Source organism: Chiloscyllium plagiosum, unplaced genomic scaffold (assembly GCF_037043375.1).
Source record: "Chiloscyllium plagiosum isolate Xiang-an unplaced genomic scaffold, Cpla_swu_hap1 HiC_scaffold_51, whole genome shotgun sequence".
NCBI classification, from domain to species: Eukaryota; Metazoa; Chordata; class Chondrichthyes; order Orectolobiformes; family Hemiscylliidae; genus Chiloscyllium; species Chiloscyllium plagiosum.
The window spans coordinates 3,865,219-3,884,972 of NW_028270189.1; the positions used below are offsets into that span (position 1 = coordinate 3,865,219).

The 19,754-nt window shown below is 53.0% G+C and overlaps 1 protein-coding gene across 1 annotated transcript; it reads left to right on the forward strand.

Annotated features, from left to right (window-relative positions):
* Positions 1–2,396: 2,396 nt before the first annotated feature.
* Positions 2,397–19,518, forward strand: vma22 (vacuolar ATPase assembly factor VMA22). The gene is made up of 5 exons (XM_087985215.1): positions 2,397–2,532; positions 9,997–10,100; positions 14,479–14,600; positions 15,353–15,553; positions 19,120–19,518. Exons 1-5 carry the CDS (start codon positions 2,410–2,412, stop codon positions 19,233–19,235), a joined length of 666 nt encoding a protein of 221 aa, XP_087841341.1. The 5' UTR covers positions 2,397–2,409; the 3' UTR covers positions 19,236–19,518.
* The last annotated feature ends 236 nt before the right edge of the window (positions 19,519–19,754 follow it).

The following is a 19,754-nucleotide window of genomic DNA, read 5'->3' on the forward strand; positions in this document are numbered from 1 at the left end:
CCTCCCCTCATTCCCCTCCCTCCCCTCATTCCCCTCCCTCCCCTCATTCCCTCCATCTCCTCCCATCCCTCATTCCCTCCCTCCCCTCATTCCCCCCCTCCCCTCATTCCCCTCCCTCCCCTCATTCCCCTCCCTCCCCTCATTCCCTCCATCTCCTCCCTCCCACCCCTCCCCTCATTCCCTCCCCTCCCCTCATTCCCTCCCACCCCTCATTCCCCTCCCCTCATTCCCCACCCCTCATCTCCTCCCACCCCTCCCCTCATTCCCCTCCCACCCCTCCCCTCATTCCCCTCCCACCCCTCCCCTCATTCCCCTCATTCCCCTCCCTCCCCTCATTCCCTCCCTCCCCTCCCCTCATTCCCTCCCACCCCTCCCCTCATTCCCTCCCACCCCTCCCCTCATTCCCTCCCACCCCTCCCCTCATTCCCTCCCACCCCTCCCCTCATTCCCTCCCACCCCTCCCCTCCCCTCATTCCCTCCCACCCCTCCCCTCCCCTCATTCCCTCCCACCCCTCCCCTCCCCTCATTCCCTCCCACCCCTCCCCTCCCCTCCCCTCATTCCCTCCCACCCCTCCCCTCATTCCCTCCCACCCCTCCCCTCCCCTCATTCCCTCCCACCCCTCCCCTCATTCCCTCCCACCCCTCCCCTCATTCCCCTCCCCTCATTCCCTCCCTCCCCTCATTCCCTCCCCTCATTCCCTCCCACCCCTCCCCTCATTCCCTCCCACCCCTCCCCTCATTCCCTCCCTCCCCTCATTCCCTCCCCTCATTCCCTCCCACCCCTCCCCTCATTCCCCTCCCCTCATTCCCTCCCACCCCTCCCCTCCCCTCCCCTCATTCCCTCCCACCCCTCCCCTCCCCTCCCCTCATTCCCTCCCACCCCTCCCCTCATTCCCCTCCCCTCACCATGCTTCCTTCTGAAGACCAACTTCACACTGACCCAGTACCAAGCCACGCCATTGGCTGATTCTGGGACCAATCAGAGGCCCCCCCCGCACGCCCTTCGCAGCTAATGGTCGGGGCTGGAGCCGCCGAGTCCTTGGATTGGCGGACGCTGGGAGGGGCCTGAGGATTATTGGTGAATCCTTCTGTCAATCGGGAGGTGGGCGGTTGGGGGCCGGTCAACGCGCTTGTGGGGCGGGCTGCCCCGTGGAGACCGTCCGTGCTATTGGCCCAGGTGGTTGTCAGTCAGGGGGACGGTACTTCTCATTGGCGGCCTACACGGAGGGTCCCACGTGACACAGACGCAGAACTCCCGTCAGCCGCTGAAGCCATGAGAGGGCGGGGTCAGGGGGCGGAGGCACGAGGGCGATTGGTGCAGAGTGCCGTCGGTCTAACAGGAGTGATACTGGATTGGTGGACTAGGCAAAGGGCGGGATTAGTCCGACGTTTCTCCAGGGGCGGGATCTTCACGTTCGATCCGAACATTGTGATTGGTCAGGGGTAGGGGGCGGGTCAGTGAATGCAGCCACGCTGATTGGTCTTACGGTCTGTTAGTTGTAGGTGAAGAGCGGTCTGCGAATGGTGCGGCCGCATGTCTATCACGAACATGAGGGGCGGCATGTTCTAATGGTCTGTTGCGAGTGGTTCTCCGGCCTGTCCGTCAAACTCAACGGGTGACGGTGAGCGAGGCTGGACTATCGCTATTGGTGCAGTTGGGTGTCAATCATGGGGTGGGGTCAAAGTGTGACCAGTCCAGTGCCCCGTAAATCAGTGGTAGGCGGGGGAATTAATAGATCTGTGTTACGATTGGGTACTCGTCCCGTCAATCACGTTCCATTGGGCGGGGATTATAGAGTAGGTATCGTGATTGGCTACCAGGGACGTCAGTTAGACGGCGGATTCACGGTGTTCCGTATTTCCATTGGGCCCAAAGGCTGTCAATCAGAGGAGGGTCAACGACGGTCACAAAGGGTCTGTCATGATTGGTCCCTACGTCGTCCTGATGGGATTGGTCCTGACGCCGGTTTGTGGGCAGTGCGCCTGATAGATAGCAAGCCTTGTATGATTGGCCCTCGCGCCTGCCGGTAATAGGGAGGTGGGGGGGATAGATGGCCGGCCTGATATAATTGGTCAGAATGCCTGTCGGTCAGCGGTAAGTGGGCGGGCTTTAAGCACGGCCTGGTACGATTGGTCCCAGCGACTGTCGATCTGCGGAGGTGGGCGGGTGTGTAAGCGTGACCTTGTGTGATTGGCCCTGGCGCCTGCCGTTCAGCAGCAGGTGGGCGGGTGTTTAAGCATAGCCTTGCACGATTGGCCGTGGCGCCTGCCGGTCAGCGGCAAGCGGGCGGGGTTTACGCACGTCCTTGTCGCCGATTGGCCCTCGCCTCCGCCGGTCAGCGGCGCCTGCCTGTCGCCGATTGGTCCGTCGGGGGCTGGGGGAGGGGGAGGGCCTTCCTCCGTCGAGCCATGGACGCCGAGCCGGCCCTGAGGCCGCTGTGTGAGAGCCTGGACCGGCGGCTGCTGCGCTACCTCCGGGATGTGGAGGGTCTGGCGGAGCGGCGGGGGCGGCTGGAGAGGCGGATGGAGCAGGTGAGAAGCTCGGAGGCTCCCCCTCCCCCTTCCCTCTCTCAGCCGAATGTTCTGGAATGAACCCCTGGAGGGGGGTCAGGGGTCAGGGGTCAGGGGTCGAGGGAGAGAAAAATAAATAAGTAAGTAAATAAAAACAAGCCAGAGAGGAGTTTCCAGACCCAGGTGTCCTTTACAGCAGGAAAAAGGAGCAAAAACTAGAACTCTGAGGCCATTCGTCCCCTCTAGCCCATCCTATCCCTCAACAAGGTCTGATAGTCCACCCTCCGCAGTGTGAATACTGACCAAAAATGTTCATTTAGCCCTCCACCCCCCCCAATCTCCTCTGACTCCCCACTACTGTCCTCGACTGGCCCCAATCTAACTCTCTAGTCGTTTATTTTACTCCTGGTGTATCCGGACAAAGCCTTAAGGGTTTTCCTGGATCCTGTCCTTGTCGCGTCCCCTCCTGGAGAGAGAAGTAATTTGTAAAACAAAAAAAAACACACACACACACAAACCGGGGATGAATTTCCAGACCCAGGTGTCCCTCACGGCAGGAAAAAGAAGCAAAAACTAGAACTCTGAGGCCATTCGTCCCCTCTAGCCCATCCTATCCCTCAACAAGGTCTGATCTTCCACCCTCCGCAGTGTGAATACTGACCAAAAATGTTCATTTAGCCCTCTCCCCCCCCCCCCCAATCTCCTCTGACTCCCCACTACTGTCCTCGACTGGCCCCAATCTAACTCTGGTCGTTTATTTTACTCCTGGTGTATCCGGACAAAGCCTTAAGGGTTTTCCTGGATCCTGTCCTTGTCGCGTCCCCTCCTGGAGAGAGAAGTAATTTGTAAAACAAAAAAAAAACACACACACACAAACCGGGGATGAATTTCCAGACCCAGGTGTCGTTTACGGCAGGAAAAAAAAAGAACAAAAACTGTGAGAAACGAAGCTCAGACACTTCAATAATTGCAGTCCGAGACAAAATCTGAATCAGTAGTGTCCTCTATTTTACTCTTGCAAGAGGGTGTGATGTCCAGTGTCTATAAGGCAAGGGATATACACGCCCCAAATTCAATTAATACACAACATTTATATAATTTGGTTTCTTTTGTTTTTCATTGCTCCTCCCCTGTTTACATCTTCCACTTCCCTAAGACCGGCACCCATTACTCCTGTTTATCTCTTGCCGTATCCGGCCTTGTCTGTGACAAAATGCTTTTTTTTGGCCTCACAAGGCCGTTTGACCTCATCCCGCTGTAGGTCATTGTGAGGCATATCCTTTCTTCACCATTATCTACTCCCTCCATCTGTACCTTCCCCTGATCCTTATGACCCTTTTAATTGGGGCTTGTTCCTGTAAAAGTGGGAAACAGATATTTATACCTACTGTTTGCACAGGCGTATCTAGCTTAACTTCCTCCCCTCTCAGCATTCTTATCTATTCGTCTGTAATATCTACCATTGTTTTGCAGTCACGTTTCATTCTGGCTTACAATTTTAGCTAATACAAAAACAATTATGTATTTCCTCCACATAGTTTCCATTCTTATTGACTCAGCTCTTGGCTAAAAGAATTACACACTGGGTGTGAGTTCATTTACTTTGTATAAGTAAATGGAATTGCAGAAGTAACACTATTTTTCCCACATCCCACAAAAACAAACGCAGACACTGAGCTTGCAGGCCATTCGTCCCCTCTAGCCCATCCTTTCGCTCAACAAGATCTGGCTTTCCACTTTTCTCAGTGTGAAAACTGATGAAAAATGTTCATTTAACCTTTTATCTCTCATCTCCTCTGGCTTCCCGCAACTACCCTCGACTGGCCCTAATCTTAGGAGAAAGTGAGGGCTGCAGATGCTGGCGATCAGGGCTTAAAAATGTGTTGCTGGAAAAGCGCAGCAGGTCAGGCAGCATCCAGGGAACAGGAGAATCGACGTTTCGGGCCTGAGCCCTTCTTCATTCCTGAACACGTTTTCAGCTCTTCACTGTTGTCTGTCTAGTTAAGAACTTGCAATGTTTATGTAAACTTCGTATATAAAGGAAACTGGTTTGTGACAGTGCAACAGAGTAGCCTGTAAGGGCTCTTGAAGAGCTGATATCCTACTCTCCTGGGTTATTAGAACCCAGTTAGTTCAGCTTATAGGTATCAGTATTACGACTGCGCGTGCTGGAGATTAGAGTCGAGTCGTATCAGTGTAATAGTGATGCTATTGGTAAATAAAGGGGATGACTAAAATTAAACTAAACTGTCTGTAAGAGGGTTTTTCTATTCTGCAGAAAGGGTGTTTGAGGACTCGTCTACTGAGGTAGTATGGGCTGAGATTAGAAACAGGAAAGGAGAGGTTACACTGTTAGGAGTTTTCAATAGGTCTCCGAATAGTTCCAGAGATTTAGAGGAAAGGATAGCAAAGATGGTTCTTGATAGGAGCGAGAGTGACCGGGTAGTTATTATGGAGGACTTCAACTCTCCAAATATTGGCTGGGAATACGATAGTTTGTACTTTTAGATGGGTCAGATTTTGTCCAGTGTGTGCAGGAGGGTTTCCTGACACAGTAGGTAGACAAGGGATGAGGTCACGTTGGATTTGGTACTGGGTAATGAACCCGGCCAGGAGTTATATTTGGAGGCAGGTGAGCACTTTGAATGGAGAGTTAATGGGGCAATGGAAGTGGAGCTCATCCTAAGGCCTTGGCTAGTTCCCTGAGCGCATGAGTTCAAACACAGCTAACTTTGAATTCAAATAATAAATCTGGAATTCAAAACTAAAACTCAGTCGCGGGAAATCATAAAATTTGTCATTGTTGTAAAACTCCATTTGGTTTACTGATGCCTGTCAGGGAAGGGAATCTGTCAGCCAGCACTCGGCCTGGCCTATGTGGTTATTCTGAGCCTACGGTAACATGGTTGACTCTAATCTGCCTTCTGAAACAGCTTATTATCCACTCGAATTGGCGATGGGCAACAAGTCTGTGTTAAAAGTAACGAAGGGGAAGTCAGAAGGCAAAATAAATTCTGGATTTTATACACCAGGGTAGTTAATAGAAAAAAGAAGTCGAGGGTGTGGTGCTGGAAAAGCACAGCAGGGTCAGACAGCATCCGAGGAGCAGGAAAATCAGGAATGAAGGGCTTTTATGCCCGAAACGTCGATTCTCCTGCTCCTTGGATGCTGTCTGACCCTGCTGTGCTTTTCCAGCACCACACCCTCGACTCTAATCTCCAGCATCCGCAGTCCTCACTTTTACCTAATAGCAAAAACAAGGCAATAATGCATTTCCCCAATTAGCCGATAGTTGGAAACTTTTGTGTCGGTTGTGCATTTTCTGACAGGTTAGGTGTTTAAAAACCACAGAGCGAGAGAGAGAGAGAGAGAGAGCAGTCTGGTGTGGAGAGTATTGAACGGAATGGTTCCGGTCTGTAACTACTGTATCACAACATTCAACTGGGAGTGGGTTGATCCCTTGCGGATGCTCCGGACTGCACCAAGCTGCTGCTATAGGAGCTTCCAGGGGTTGCTGTTGAAGGTGTTTCCTGTATGCATGCTTGCTCCGGACCCAGTTTCCCAAGGAGAGCAAAATTCGCAAACCACGGCTTTGAATGCTCCTACTTTGAGTTATTGCTTTGGATTAAACCTTTATGACACTTTTGTTTAAAAAAATCAACCAATATCAATTACTTTCAGGGTCCTGCTTCCTCTGACTTGTCAGTCCATGATACATCCCTTGCAAACCGTAAGCCACAAGTAATAAACGGTTCGTGTAATCCGTCTGCAGTCTCCCGATCAACAGCCTCCACTTGTCACTTTCAATCCTGCGGTCGCTGGAAAAGCTCAGCAGGTCTGGCAGCACCCGTGGAGAGGAGTCTGCGTTAACGTTTCGGGTCCAGTGACCATTCCTCAGAATTCCTGTTTGCGATTTACAGCATCAGCAAGTTTTCAGGATGCTGTCTCAGGAGCACTGCCCTGCCTAGCTGCTGCTCACCGGATTCGCTTTCTCTCCGACCTCCTTAGGTTAGGGTTACCGAGGTGCCCCTCTCCAATATCCCCGAGACCTTTTTTTTGTTCAGTTTAAATAGTAGAAGTGTTCGCCAGTTTCCTGACAAAAGAGCTCACGCTTGGAACGCCGACTCGGATGCTGTGCTTTTCCAGCGCCACACTTTTCGACTGTGATCTCCAGCATCTGCAGTCCTGGCTTTCTCCTGTCAGAGAGAAGAGGAGGCTGACCACTCCCTACCAAACTCCGGCTGCACCCTTAATGCAACAAAGCTGCACAAAAGGACCCCTCCTTTGACGACCCCTATTTCAAAGGTTGTGAAACTAGATTCATTGTTTTAACTTTCTAGTGTTGAAGCTCAAAGCATTTTCTAGATTTCTCAATTTTAGTTGATCTGCGCTATCTTGTTGGACCTTTTCCAACTCTCCAAGTGTGCTGTATCATCAGTTTGTATACCACGAGCAATGTATCTCTGCAGATTTGTTCTGTGTACAGATCGGACAGGTGCATAGAATTGAGGGACTTTGCTCGAAACGTCAGTCTTTTTTGCGTTGTCCTCCTTTCAGCCTGGTACTCTGTAATTGGTTGTGGTTTAAGTTCTGGATGCCATCATTCAACATCAGGAAGGAAGTACTATTGACCAGTGTCTGTGTCAATTTTTATTCGTGGAACTTTCCTTGCTCGCGCCAGTGGTCACGCTCACTGTATTGTAATCTGGCTTCAAAAGTGATGTCTGCTGATCACGAATGGCGATGTATAAATGCAGGCTGTGCGTTATCATTTAGTAAGAGGTACTAGGAAATTGAATGAGAGCAAATGGCTCACAGGTTAGAGAGTTTTCGCAGGTATAAAGTCTCCTGTGCTGTTTGTGTGAGGCTGTGAGGAATGTATGAGAGTCTTGCCTGCTTTCTGAGCTGTTGAGACAGATGGATCTGGGGTGTTATCGGGACAACTTGATGGGAAAACGGGGTTTATTCTAGATGCACTTGTGGAGAGGGGGAGACTTCACTCGGGCAGAAACCGCCATAACGTTGCCGAAATATTTAGATGTGCCCTTGCAATGCCAAGGCAATATGGGACTTTGGCCAAATGCTGGGAAGTAGGATTAGAATAGTGAGGTGGTTGCTTTTGACCAGCACAGGCTGGATGGGCCAAAGGGCCTTTTTCTGTGCTGCAGACCTTTGTGACTCTGGTAAACGCTGTGCAGGTTAAAGTTTGTTCCAATGGGTTACAGAACACCTTCATAGAGATTAGAGCATGCTGTAAACGTCCTGGAGATTACTGTTGACCAGAAACTGAAGTGGACTGGCTGTGCAAATACATTGGCTACAGAGGTTGGGACCCCTGCACCAAGTGACTCACCCCCTTACTCCCCAAAGCCTGTCCACCAGCTACAAGCCAGGAAGGTGACTGAGTATTCCTCACTTGTGTGACTGGGTGCAGCTCCAACAACGCTCCACAAACCTGTCGCCATCAACAAAGCAGCTCGCTGGAATCGACAACACATCTACTCCCTCCACCACCAACGCTCAGTAGCAGCAGTGTGTACCATCTATGTGATTCACTGCAGGGATTCCCCAAGGCTCCTGAGACAATACCTTCCAAACCCACAACCACCTTGAAGGGGACATGGGCAGCAGGGTATACGGGAGCACTGCAACTTCCCCTCAAAGCCATCCTGACTTGGAAATCAATTACCGTTCCCTCACCATCACCAAGTCAAAGTCTTGGAGCTCCCTCTCTGACGTCATTGTAGTTTTGTCGACGGTACGGGGATTGTAGTGATCCAGGAAGGCACCTTCTCGATGGGTGGTAAATTCTGGCCCTGTCTGCGCTGTCCACTCCCTGCAAGGGAATTTAAAAATAAATTATAATTCCCACTTCTCAACATCCCATGTGTCCCGTATCATCTTTGTTCCCACGGTCTTTCGGACTGCTCCTGGTGACTAACCTTGACAGTGTGAATACCTTGTTTGTTACTAGTTACAAATCACCCAACACCAGGTTATAGTCCAACAGGTTTAATTGGAAGCACTGGCTTTCGGAGCGTCGCTCCTTCATCAGGTGATTGTGGAGAGCTCGATCGTAACACAGAATTTATAGCAAAAGTTTACCGTGTGATGTGACTGAAATTATACATTGAAAAAGACCTTGATTGTTTGTTAAGTCTCTCATCTGTTAGAATGACCATGTTAGTTTCACTTCTTTCTTTGTGGGCGGCACAGTGGTTAGCACTGCTGCCTCACAGCGCCAGAGACCCGGGTTCAATCCCCGCCTTAGGCGACTCTGTGTGGAGTTTGCACGTTCTCCCCGGGTCTGCGTGGGTTTCCTCCGGGTGCTCCGGTTTCCTCCCACAATCCAAAGATGTGCAGGTCAGGGTGAATTGGCCATGCTAAATTGCCTGTAGTGTCAGGTAAGGGGTAAATGGGTCTGGGTGGGTTACGCTTCGGTGTGGACTTGTTGGGCCGAAGGGCCTTTTTCCACACACTGTAAGTAATCTAATATATAAATCACAAAACCTTTTTTAAAAGTTACATTCTCAGGTTAATGTAGCAGTTGGTAAGATGTTGAGATATTGAAGGTGTTAGCCCCCTGTGTTCCCTGTCTGTGTCATGTTTAGATCAGTTCTAATCTAAAAAGTGAGTTAAGAGTCTTCTTTGGATTCATGCAGTTTTTGAGCAAAGTACAAATTCACCCCACATCACGTGTGTGTGTGTGTGTGTGTGTGTGTGTGTGTGTGTGTGTAAGTAAAGTCGTGTAAGTCTGTGAGAGGGTGCATGTGTGGGAGTGTGTGTCTATAGGAGTGTGTGTGGGTGTACAGTGCAATGGTGGTCACCTGTAGTGTCACATGAACCCAAGGTCCCGGTTGAGGAGCACCCTATGGGTATGGAACTTAGCTATCACTTCGTTATTCACTTTGTCCTCGTGTCTACAGCTTTAACTTTAACTAACACCCTGTCCCAGGGACAATCCCATTGACTTTGCCGTGTTCTGTGCATAAGGTCGACTAGGCGAAAGCGGGGACTGCAGATGCTGGAGATCAGAGTCCAGATTAGAGCGGTGCTGGAAAAGCACAGCAGCTTCGGAGGATCAACGTTTCGGGCAGGTCGATGAGCTGATGAAGGGCTCCTGCCCGAAACGTCGATTCTCCTGCTCCTCCGATGCTGCTGTGCTTTTCCAGCACCTCTCTAATCTTGACTGTGTACTGTGGTTACCAAGCTCCGCTTGGGTACCTTCAGTCTTCACTGGAGGAGACCGCATGCTTCCCGTAAGACGCACCAAATATGGTTCTGGTACCTGCTGTGAAGTCCGCACGTCTTTAGCGTAAGCCGCTCGATGTGGCTTTGCACCACACTCTGACCTGCCTTCAGCCGTCTGGGAGTGTATGCTTTCGGCTTCCCCCTCCCCCTGCTGGCATTGTGGGAGCGGTCTGACTGATGGAGGGGTCTGCTCCACTCGCGCTCCGGTTCTAACCCAAAGTCCCTCTTCCCTAGGGCTGGTTCTCGCTGTCCAAAGCTCGCTACTCCATGGGAAACAAATGGGTTACGTCGCTGCAGTACGGACCACAGATGGTGCCTTTGGCCCGCGTCGACGTGAGGTAGGTGCGGACGCTTGTGAAGTTGACCCTTCCTTCGGAGCGGGGATTTTCGAAAGCAGGGTGCGACGTGACAAACCGGCAAAGGCCAGCCCTATCCATACGAAGTTTCCGATTGCCCACCCGGAGTTTGCTGACAGTCTGCTGGGATGCAGCCCTTGCTAATGGATTGGGGTTCCCCGTTGGGGATGCTGTCATATCTGCAGCCCGTATCCTGTCCTGTACCACGTTTCATTCACCTGTCTCCCATCTGACCAGCATCAGGTCCTGTTCCAGAAACACCTTGATTTTTAAGCCTTGCATCCTCCATGTCCTGTGCTCCCCACTAACTTTGGATTCGCTTCTATCCTTAGGACCCTGTCAGGGTCTTCTGTTTTCCTCCAGTTTATCATAGTATAGAATCCCAACAGTGTGGAGGCAGGCCGTTTGGCCCGTCGGGTCCACACCGACCCTTCAAAGATTCAATGGTGTGCAGGTTGGGGTGGATTGGCCGTGCTAAATTGTCCCCGTAGTGTCCAGGGATATGCAGGTTAGGGTGGATTAGCCGTGCTAAATTGTCCCCGTAGTGCCCAGGGATGTGCAGGTTAGGGTGGATTGGCCGTGCTAAATTGTCCCGTAGTGCCCAGGGATGTGCAGGTTAGGGTGGAATGGCCGTGCTAAATTGTCCCCGTAGTGCCCAGGGATGTGCAGGTTAGGGTGGATTGGCCGTGCTAAATTGTCCCGTAGTGCCCAGGGATGTGCAGGTTAGGGTGGATTGGCCGTGCTAAATTGTCCCTGTAGTGCCCAGGGATGTGCAGGTTAGGGTGGAATGGCCGTGCTAAATTGTCCCTGTAGTGCCCAGGGATGTGCAGGTTAGGGTGGATTGGCCGTGCTAAATTGTCCCCATAGTGCCCAGGGATGTGCAGGTTAGGGTGGATTGGCCGTGCTAAATTGTCCCGTAGTGCCCAGGGATGTGCAGGTTAGGGTGGATTGGCCGTGCTAAATTGTCCCTGTAGTGCCCAGGGATGTGCAGGTTAGGGTGGATTGGCCGTGCTAAATTGTCCCCGTAGTGCCCAGGGATGTGCAGGTTAGGGTGGATTGGCCGTGCTAAATTGTCCCGTAGTGCCCAGGCATGTGCAGGTTAGGGTGGATTGGCCGTGCTAAATTGTCCCCATAGTGCCCAGGGATGTGCAGGTTTGGGTGGATTGGCCGTGCTAAATTGTCCCCGTAGTGCCCAGGGATGTGCAGGTTAGGGTGGATTGGCCGTGCTAAATTGTCCCCATAGTGCCCAGGGATGTGCAGGTTTGGGTGGATTGGCCGTGCTAAATTGTCCCTGTAGTGCCCAGGGATGTGCAGGTTAGGGTGGATTGGCCGTGCTAAATTGTCCCTGTAGTGCCCAGGGATGTGCAGGTTAGGGTGGATTGGCCGTGCTAAATTGTCCCGTAGTGCCCAGGGATGTGCAGGTTAGGGTGGATTGGCCGTGCTAAATTGTCCCCGTAGTGCCCAGGGATGTGCAGGTTAGGGTGGGTTGGCCGTGCTAAATTGTCCTGTAGTGCCCAGGGATGTGCAGGTTAGGGTGGATTGGCCGTGCTAAATTGTCCCCGTAGTGCCCAGGGATGTGTAGGTTAGGGTGGATTGGCCATGCTAAATTGTCCCCGTAGTGCCCAGGGATGTGCAGGTTAGGGTGGATTGGCCGTGCTAAATTGTCCCCGTAGTGCCCAGGGATGTGCAGGTTAGGGTGGATTGGCCGTGCTAAATTGTCCCCGTAGTGCCCAGGGATGTGCAGGTTAGGTGCACTAGTTAGGGGCAGGTATAGGGTAGGGGACTGGGTCTTGGTGGGTTACTCTTCAAAGGGTCAGTGTGGACTTGTAGGGTTGAAGGGTCTATTTCCACACTGGAGGGATTCTAATTCTAATTCCAAAGAGAATACCACCCAGACCCATGCCCCTATGGTATAACTGTGCCCCTTCTCTTCCCGTGCTAATCCTTCTAACCTGCACATCCTTGGGCACTACGGGACAATTTAGCACAGCCAATCCACCGAGCCTGTACATTGGTGGACAGTACAGGCATTCTGTGAAATGAGTAATGATTATAACTGAAACTACCCCATTTCCCCCCAACACTCTCAGTGAGGGGACCCTCACTCACTCTCTGCCCCACTCCCCCACCACCCCACCAACACTCAGAGTGAGAGGATCTCAGTGCCACATCCACAAACCTGTGTCTTGCCTCTACCACCCTGCTTGCTGAGGTCGATTCTGAACACAGCCGTTGGTGTGGCGCTGTGGGCCCTGAGCTCAGTCACCGCTGAATTGTACTGAACAGTCTGTAACCTGAAGGCTCCACATACCCCCACTGTGCCAATGCCATCAAGTCGGGGATCAGCCCTGATCCACTGCAGCTCTAACGATACCCAAGACTGATGTGCCATCCCGGTGAAGCGGGCAAACAGTTCTTCCGTGGTATTCTGTGGATGAAGGATATAACGGACAGGGCTATGCAAACCCCACTATCGATGAACCAGGTACACACTGCAATCGTGCTGCACCCTCTCAGGTCGTGCACCTTTGGGAACTACCAAGGTCCTAGAGCTCAGACTGGGCTCCCTTAATATCTCCATATCTAATGTGAGTGTCGGTGGGGCAGTGAGTGAGGGTCCCCTCACTGTGAGTGTTGGGTGGGAGGGGGCAGTGAGTGAGGGTCCCCTCACTGTGAGTGTTGGGTGGGAGGGGGCAGTGAGTGAGGGTCCCCTCACTGTGAGTGTTGGGTGGGAGGGGGCAGTGAGTGAGGGTCCCCTCACTGTGAGTGTTGGGTGGGAGGGGGCAGTGAGTGACGGTCCCCTCACTGTGAGTGTTGGGTGGGAGGGGGCAGTGAGTGAGGGTCCCCTCACTGTGAGTGTTGGGTGGGAGGGGGCAGTGAGTGACGGTCCCCTCACTGTGAGTGTTGGGTGGGAGGGGGCAGTGAGTGACGGTCCCCTCACTGTGAGTGTTGGGTGGGAAGGGGCAGTGAGTGACGGTCCCCTCACTGTGAGTGTTGGGTGGGAGGGGGCAGTGAGTGAGGGTCCCCTCACTGTGAGTGTTGGGTGGGAAGGGGCAGTGAGTGAGGGTCCCCTCATTGTGAGTGTTGTAGACAGTAATTGAAGTCCCCCTTGACGTTAGTACTTTTGTGATGGGTGGTGAGTGACACCCTCTTCATTGAGTATTGTGCGTTTTGGACAAGACCAAACCCCCTCAACCTATTCAGAAGATAGTCTAGACCCTAACGTTCCTTCTTTTAAAAGTACATGTATGGTGTAGCATTCCAGGTGTAATTGGATTGGTAAAGCTACCAGATTTAAAACAAAGCACATGTTATTCATCCACTATAATTAAAATACAAGAGACGTACAGCGCGGAAACAACCCATCCATGCCGACCCAGATATCCCAACCCAATCTAGTCCCACCTGCCAGCACTTGGCCCATATCCCTCCAAACCCTTCCTATTCATATACCCATCCAAATGCCTCTTAAATGTTCCTCTGGCGGCTCATTCCATACACCTACCACCCTCTGTGTGGAAAACGTTGCCCCTTATGTCTCTTTTATATCTTTTCCCTCTCACCCTAAACCTATGCCCTCTAGTTCTGGGCTCCCCCAACCCCAGAGAAAAGACTTTGCCTATTTACCCTATCCATGCCCCTCATAGTTTTGTAAACCTCTATAAGGTCACCCCTCAGCCTCCGACGCTCCAGGGAAAACAGCCCCAGACTGTTCAGCCTCTCCCTGTAGCTCAAATCCTCCCACCCTGGCAACATCCTTGTAAATCTTTTCTGAAGAAAAGGAAGAAGGTATTGGAATAACCTAACTCTGACGGAAAACTCAATTGTAAATAGTAACTATTTCTAATTAACATTGGGCAAATTCAGAAATCCGATTATCTGACATGCAGTTCTCCAATCCCGGAGGAAAGAACATCAAAGGAAAAGTGTGTGTGTGAGAGAGAACTCCAGCTTTCAACTGTTGCAAAGGGAGATATGACAACTTCTCATACCCCCCAACAACAACTGCTGAAAGCTGGACTAAAAATCCTAGATCTGTAGGTGGGAGCCCTATCACGCCCGTTCAGCTTGCTTCTATTGTTCCAACTTTTTAAAAAAAAATTTCCCCAAGGCTTCACAAGGTCTTCTCATAGACGGCTCTGCACCTGTCCCCCAATCTCTCTCGAAAAGAAACCAGAATAAACGCACCTCTTGCAGCCACAGCATCATCCCGTGTGGAACCGGGCAGTGATTGAGGTCTCCTCCATGTTAGTGTTGTGGGATAGGGTCTGTGGAAAGGGTAGTTTGACTTTCAGTAAGTGCATGAAGCACCTAGTTCCGCAGGGGATTCATAATTCTGCTAATGTCGCTTCTGTTGCAGTCTGAACGAAGATGGTCATCGCAGCTTCAAAGTTGAGAGAGTGGACTCTGGGGAGCTAACAAGTGCAGGAGGTGTTGAGGAAGATCAGAAGGAGGTACTAGAGGTTGGAGCCCAAGGGCAGGGTGAGTGTTCAGCTCAGTGAGACTGCAACCTGACAGCAGACCACGTTTCTAGATGAAATAAATCTCTGCTTGAGCCCCTGGAATCCTGTCAGCCGTACAGTTTTACGGACTGTGTGTCTGCTGATGAGGGAGAAGCATTAACCAGGGTTCAAACCGAGGTTATCCGTAGAATCCTGACAGTGCAGAAACAGGCCCTTCGGCCCAACAGGTCTACACCGACCCTCCGAAGAGTAACCCATTCCCCTACGTTTAACCCATGACCAATGCACCCAACCTACACATCCCTGAACGCTGGGCAACTTAGCACAGGCAATCCACCCCAACTTGCACATCTTTGGAGTGTGGGAGGAAACCGGAGCACCCGGAGGAAACCCACGCAGACGTGGGGAGGACGTGCAAACTCCACATAGTCAGTCGCCCTGAGGCTGGAACCGAAACCGGGTCCCCTGGCACTGTGAGGCAGCGGTGCTAACCACTGAGCCACCGTGCCACCATTGCTATGCAGTGTATCCCGTTGAGAGGACAATATGTGATGCCCTGCTGTTGAACCCATACTTGCACGCGAGGACTGGGATTGTGCGTGAAACTGGCAGCATTGTGATATGCGACAGCTTCGTGTGGTGGAGCGAGCATTGAGACAAGGGGTTCACCTGACCCCCATGCCAAGCAGTGCCAGGTTTGGTGCAGCGTGGCTTTGCTGTGCAACTGACTGGCGCCAACTTGACCATTTGGTCCCGTTTGTCCCCGTACAGTGCGGAGAAGAAAGGCCAGGTGGGGAGCCCAGGAGGGGCAGCAGCTGAAATCGGAAGGTGAGCCGGCCAGTGATTCGCAGGCGTCGGAGGAGAGGCCGGCGGTGCGCGCAGGTGGACGCCAGCCCAGCCAGGACCCTCTCCGCTGGTTTGGGGTCCTCGTGCCTCGGAGTTTACGAGACGCTCAGGCAGCTTTCAGAGAAGGTACGGATCCCAACGCCCCCCCGATCCGTCAGGAGCTGGGAAAGGGGGAGGGTGCGGGATGATGAGGCTGGGTGAGGGGAGACGTGGTTGAGAGGCTGACATGAGCGAGCGGGAAAATTCAAGTTGTAATTAGCTCCCTCTACTGTATCTGCACCATGCTCACTTGTCTCCTGTTTGCTTCTGATGGGTTTTCTTTGCTGTCTTTTCTGGGCTTAACCTGGTCTCAAATGTCCTCTTTCTGCCTCGCTGGAATGTGCACGTTTTTCAGGCGTATTATTTCTCGGTGGCCCACACAGTGCACTTTAGATTAGATTAGCTTCGCTTCCATACAGCGTGGAACCAGGCCCTTCGGCCCAACAAGTCCACACCGACCCTCCGAAGAGCAACGCACCCAGCCCGATTTCCCTCCCTCCATATTTCCCTCTGACTAATGCATAAAGCACTTACGGGGACAATTTAGCATGGCCAATCCACCCTAACCTGCACATCCCTGGGCACTACGGGGACAATTTAGCACGGCCAATCCACCCTAACCTGCACATCCCTGGGCACTACGGGACAATTTAGCACGGCCAATATACCCTAACCTGCACATCCCTGGGCACTACGGGACAATTTAGAACGGCCAATCCACCCTAACCTGCACATTGCTGGGCACTACGGGGACAATTTAGCACGGCCAATCCACCCTAGCCTGCACATCCCTGGGCACTACGGGGACAATTTAGCACGGCCAATCCACCCTAACCTCACATCCCTGGGCACTACGGGGACAATTTAGCACGGCCAATCCACCCTAACCTGCACATCCGTGGGCACTACGGGACAATTTAGCACGGCCAATCCACCCTAACCTGCACATCCCTGGGCACTACGGGTACAATTTAGCACGGCCAATCCACCCTAACCTGCACATCCCTGGGCACTACGGGGAAAATTTAGCACGGCCAATCCACCCTAACCTGCACATCCCTGGGCACTACGGGACAATTTAGCACGGCCAATCCACCCTAACCTGCACATCCCTGGGCACTACGTGGACAATTTAGCACGGCCAATCCACCCTAACCTGCACATCCCTGGGCACTACGGGGACAATTTAGCAAGGCCAATCCACCCTAACCTGCACATCCCTGGGCACTACGGGACAATTTAGCACGGCCAATCCACCCTAACCTGCACATCCCTGGGCACTACGGGGACAATTTAGCACGGTCAATCCACCATAACCTGCACATCCCTAGGCACTACGGGGACAATTTAGCACGGCCAATCCACCCTAACCTGCACATCCCTGGGCACTACGGGGTATATTTAGCATGGCCAATCCACCCTAACCTGCACATCCCTGGGTACTACGGGGACAATTTAGCACGGCCAATCCACCCTAACCTGCACATCCCTGGGAACTACGGGGACAATTTAGCAAGGCCAATCCACCCTAACCTGCACATCCCTGGGCACTATGGGACAATTTAGCATGGCCAATCCACCCTAACCTGCACATCCCTGGGCACTATGGGACAATTTAGCACGGCCAATCCACCCTAACCTGCACATCCCTGGGCACTACGGGACAATTTAGCACGGCCAATCCACCCTCACCTGCACATCCCTGGGCACTACGTGGACAATTTAGCACGGCCAATCCACCCTAACCTGCACATCCCTGGGCACTACGGGGACAATTTAGCACGGCCAATCCACCCTAACCTGCACATCCCTGGGCACTACGGTGACAATTTAGCACGGCCAATCCACCCTAACCTGCACATCCCTGGGCACTACGGGTACAATTTAGCACGGCCAATCCACCCTAACCCGCACATCCCTGGGCACTACGGGGACAATTTAGCACGGCCAATCCACCCTAACCCGCACATCCCCGGGCACTACGGGGACAATTTAGCACGGCCAATCCACCCTAACCTGCACATCCCTGGGCACTACGGTGACAATTTAGCACGGCCAATCCACCCTAACCTAAACATCCCTGGGCACTACGGGGACAATTTAGCACGGCCAATCCACCCTAACCTGCACATCCCTGGGCACTACGGGACAATTTAGCACGGCCAATCCACCCTAACCTGCACATCCCTGGGCACTCTGGGACAATTTGGCACGGCCAATCTACCCTAACCTGCACATCCCTGGGCACTACAGGATAATTTAGCACGGCCAATCCACCCTAACCTGCACATCCCTGGGCACTACTGGATAATTTAGCACGGCCAATCCACCCTAACCTGCACATCCCTGGGCACTACAGGACAATTTAGAACGGCCAATCCACCCTAACCTGCACATACCTGGGCACTACGGGGACAATTTAGCACGGCCAATCCACCCTAACCTGCACATCCCTGGGCACTACGGGGACAATTTAGCACGGCCAATCCACCCTAACCTGCACATCCCTGGGCACTACGGGGACAATTTAGCACGGCCAATCCACCCTAACCCGCACATCCCCGGGCACTACGGGGACAATTTAGCACGGCCAATCCACCCTAACCTGCACATCCCTGGGCACTACGGGGACAATTTAGCACGGCCAATCCACCCTAACCTGCACATCCCTGGGCACTACGGGGACAATTTAGCACGGCCAATCCACCCTAACCCGCGCATCCCTGGGCACTACGGGGACAGTTTAGCACGGCCAATCCACCCTAACCTGCACATCCCTGGGCACTACGGGGACAATTTAGCACGGCCAATCCACCCTCACCCGCACATCCCAGGGCACTACGGGGACAGTTTAGCACGGCCAATCCACCCTAACCTGCACATCCCTGGGCACTACGGGGACAATTTAGCACGGCCAATCCACCCTAACCTGCACATCCCTGGGCACTTCGGGGACAATTTAGCACGGCCAATCCACCCTAACCCGCACATCCCTGGGCACTACGGGGACAGTTTAGCACGGCCAATCCACCCTAACCTGCACATCCCTGGAGACTACGGGACAATTTAGCACAGCCAATCCACCCTAGCCCGCACATCCCTGGACACTACGGGGACAATTTAGCACAGCCAACCCACCCTAACCTGCACATCCCTGGACACTACGGGGACAATTTAGCATGGCCAATCCACCCTAACCTGCACGTCGTTTGGATTGTTGGAGGAAACCCATGGCAGACACTGGGCAGGGGGCGAATGTGCAAACACCCGAGGGTGGGATCGAACCCGGGTTCCTGGCACCGTGAGTCGGCGGTGCCGACCTCTGACCCAACCGTGCCATCCCTTACTGCTCAAACACACAGAACCGAGGATGTTGGCAATTAGAAAGGAAGGCGGGAATCCCCAGTGGAGATCCACAGGTCTGGCAGTGACTGCGGAGGGAAAGCAGAGTCAAGTCCAGCTCTGAAGAGGGTCGGTGGACACGAAAGGGTACTCTGCTTTCTCTCCACAGTTGCTGCCGGACCTGCTGAGTCTTTCCAGTTTTGTTTTTTTTTTCCCCAATACTCGCTGCTGCCGTCTGTGACCCATGTGTTACTTGCTCCCCGTTTGATGGTTGTCCCTCTCTCCGTCTCTTTTTCCCCATCTTTCTCCAGTGATGGAGCTCGTGGCTGAGGTGGCGACCCTGCAGAGTCGCCTCGTCAGCGCCAAGGCAGAATACCAGGCCCTCCTGCGACAGAAGCACAAACTCATCGGACCCCAGAGCGTGTGAGCGTGGCTTGGTTCTGCCCACGCCAGGCCAGAGGTCAGCCTCCTCAGGGGGACGTTCTCCCCTCCTCAACCCCAGGTCCGGTTGGGCCACGCCCCATCCAAGCAACATTCCGGTGGACCTCAGCGTCCCAGACTTTGTTAAAATCTCCGTTTTCCGGGCGGGTGGCAGGGGAGTTGGGATGGTCCCGTGAGCACGCTGTAAGCCAGGAGAGCGAGGAGGATTGTGCGATCATTGACGGCCATTTGCCTTGATCGTTTGAGAAAATAAATCCGGGTTGGCTTTGTGTGGACTGCCTGGTGAGATTCTGTGCTGTGGGAATAGCTCTGGCTCTGTTCCAAGCTCACTGATACCCCCCCCCCCCCTCGGGGTGGTGGGAAGAGAGGTTGCGTCTGACCCCGGTGCAGCCAAGGCGTGTTTAAAAATCAGCCACGTTCCTGCTCTCGAATCACTGTCCAGTCACCTTGGCTGGACCGCGAGCGAGCGGGGTGCTGCCGCTGTTGGGAATTGCCTGGCTCTGGT

Bases quoted from the DNA above. Each gene is read 5' to 3' on its own strand.
- vma22 (XM_087985215.1), top strand. From the start codon at position 2,410: ATGGACGCCGAGCCGGCCCTGAGGCCGCTGTGTGAGAGCCTGGACCGG. The intron at 2,533-9,996 runs GTGAGAAGCTCG...CCTCTTCCCTAG, and splicing joins TGGAGAGGCGGATGGAGCAG to GGCTGGTTCTCGCTGTCCAA. The intron at 14,601-15,352 runs GTGAGTGTTCAG...GTCCCCGTACAG, and splicing joins GGTTGGAGCCCAAGGGCAGG to TGCGGAGAAGAAAGGCCAGG.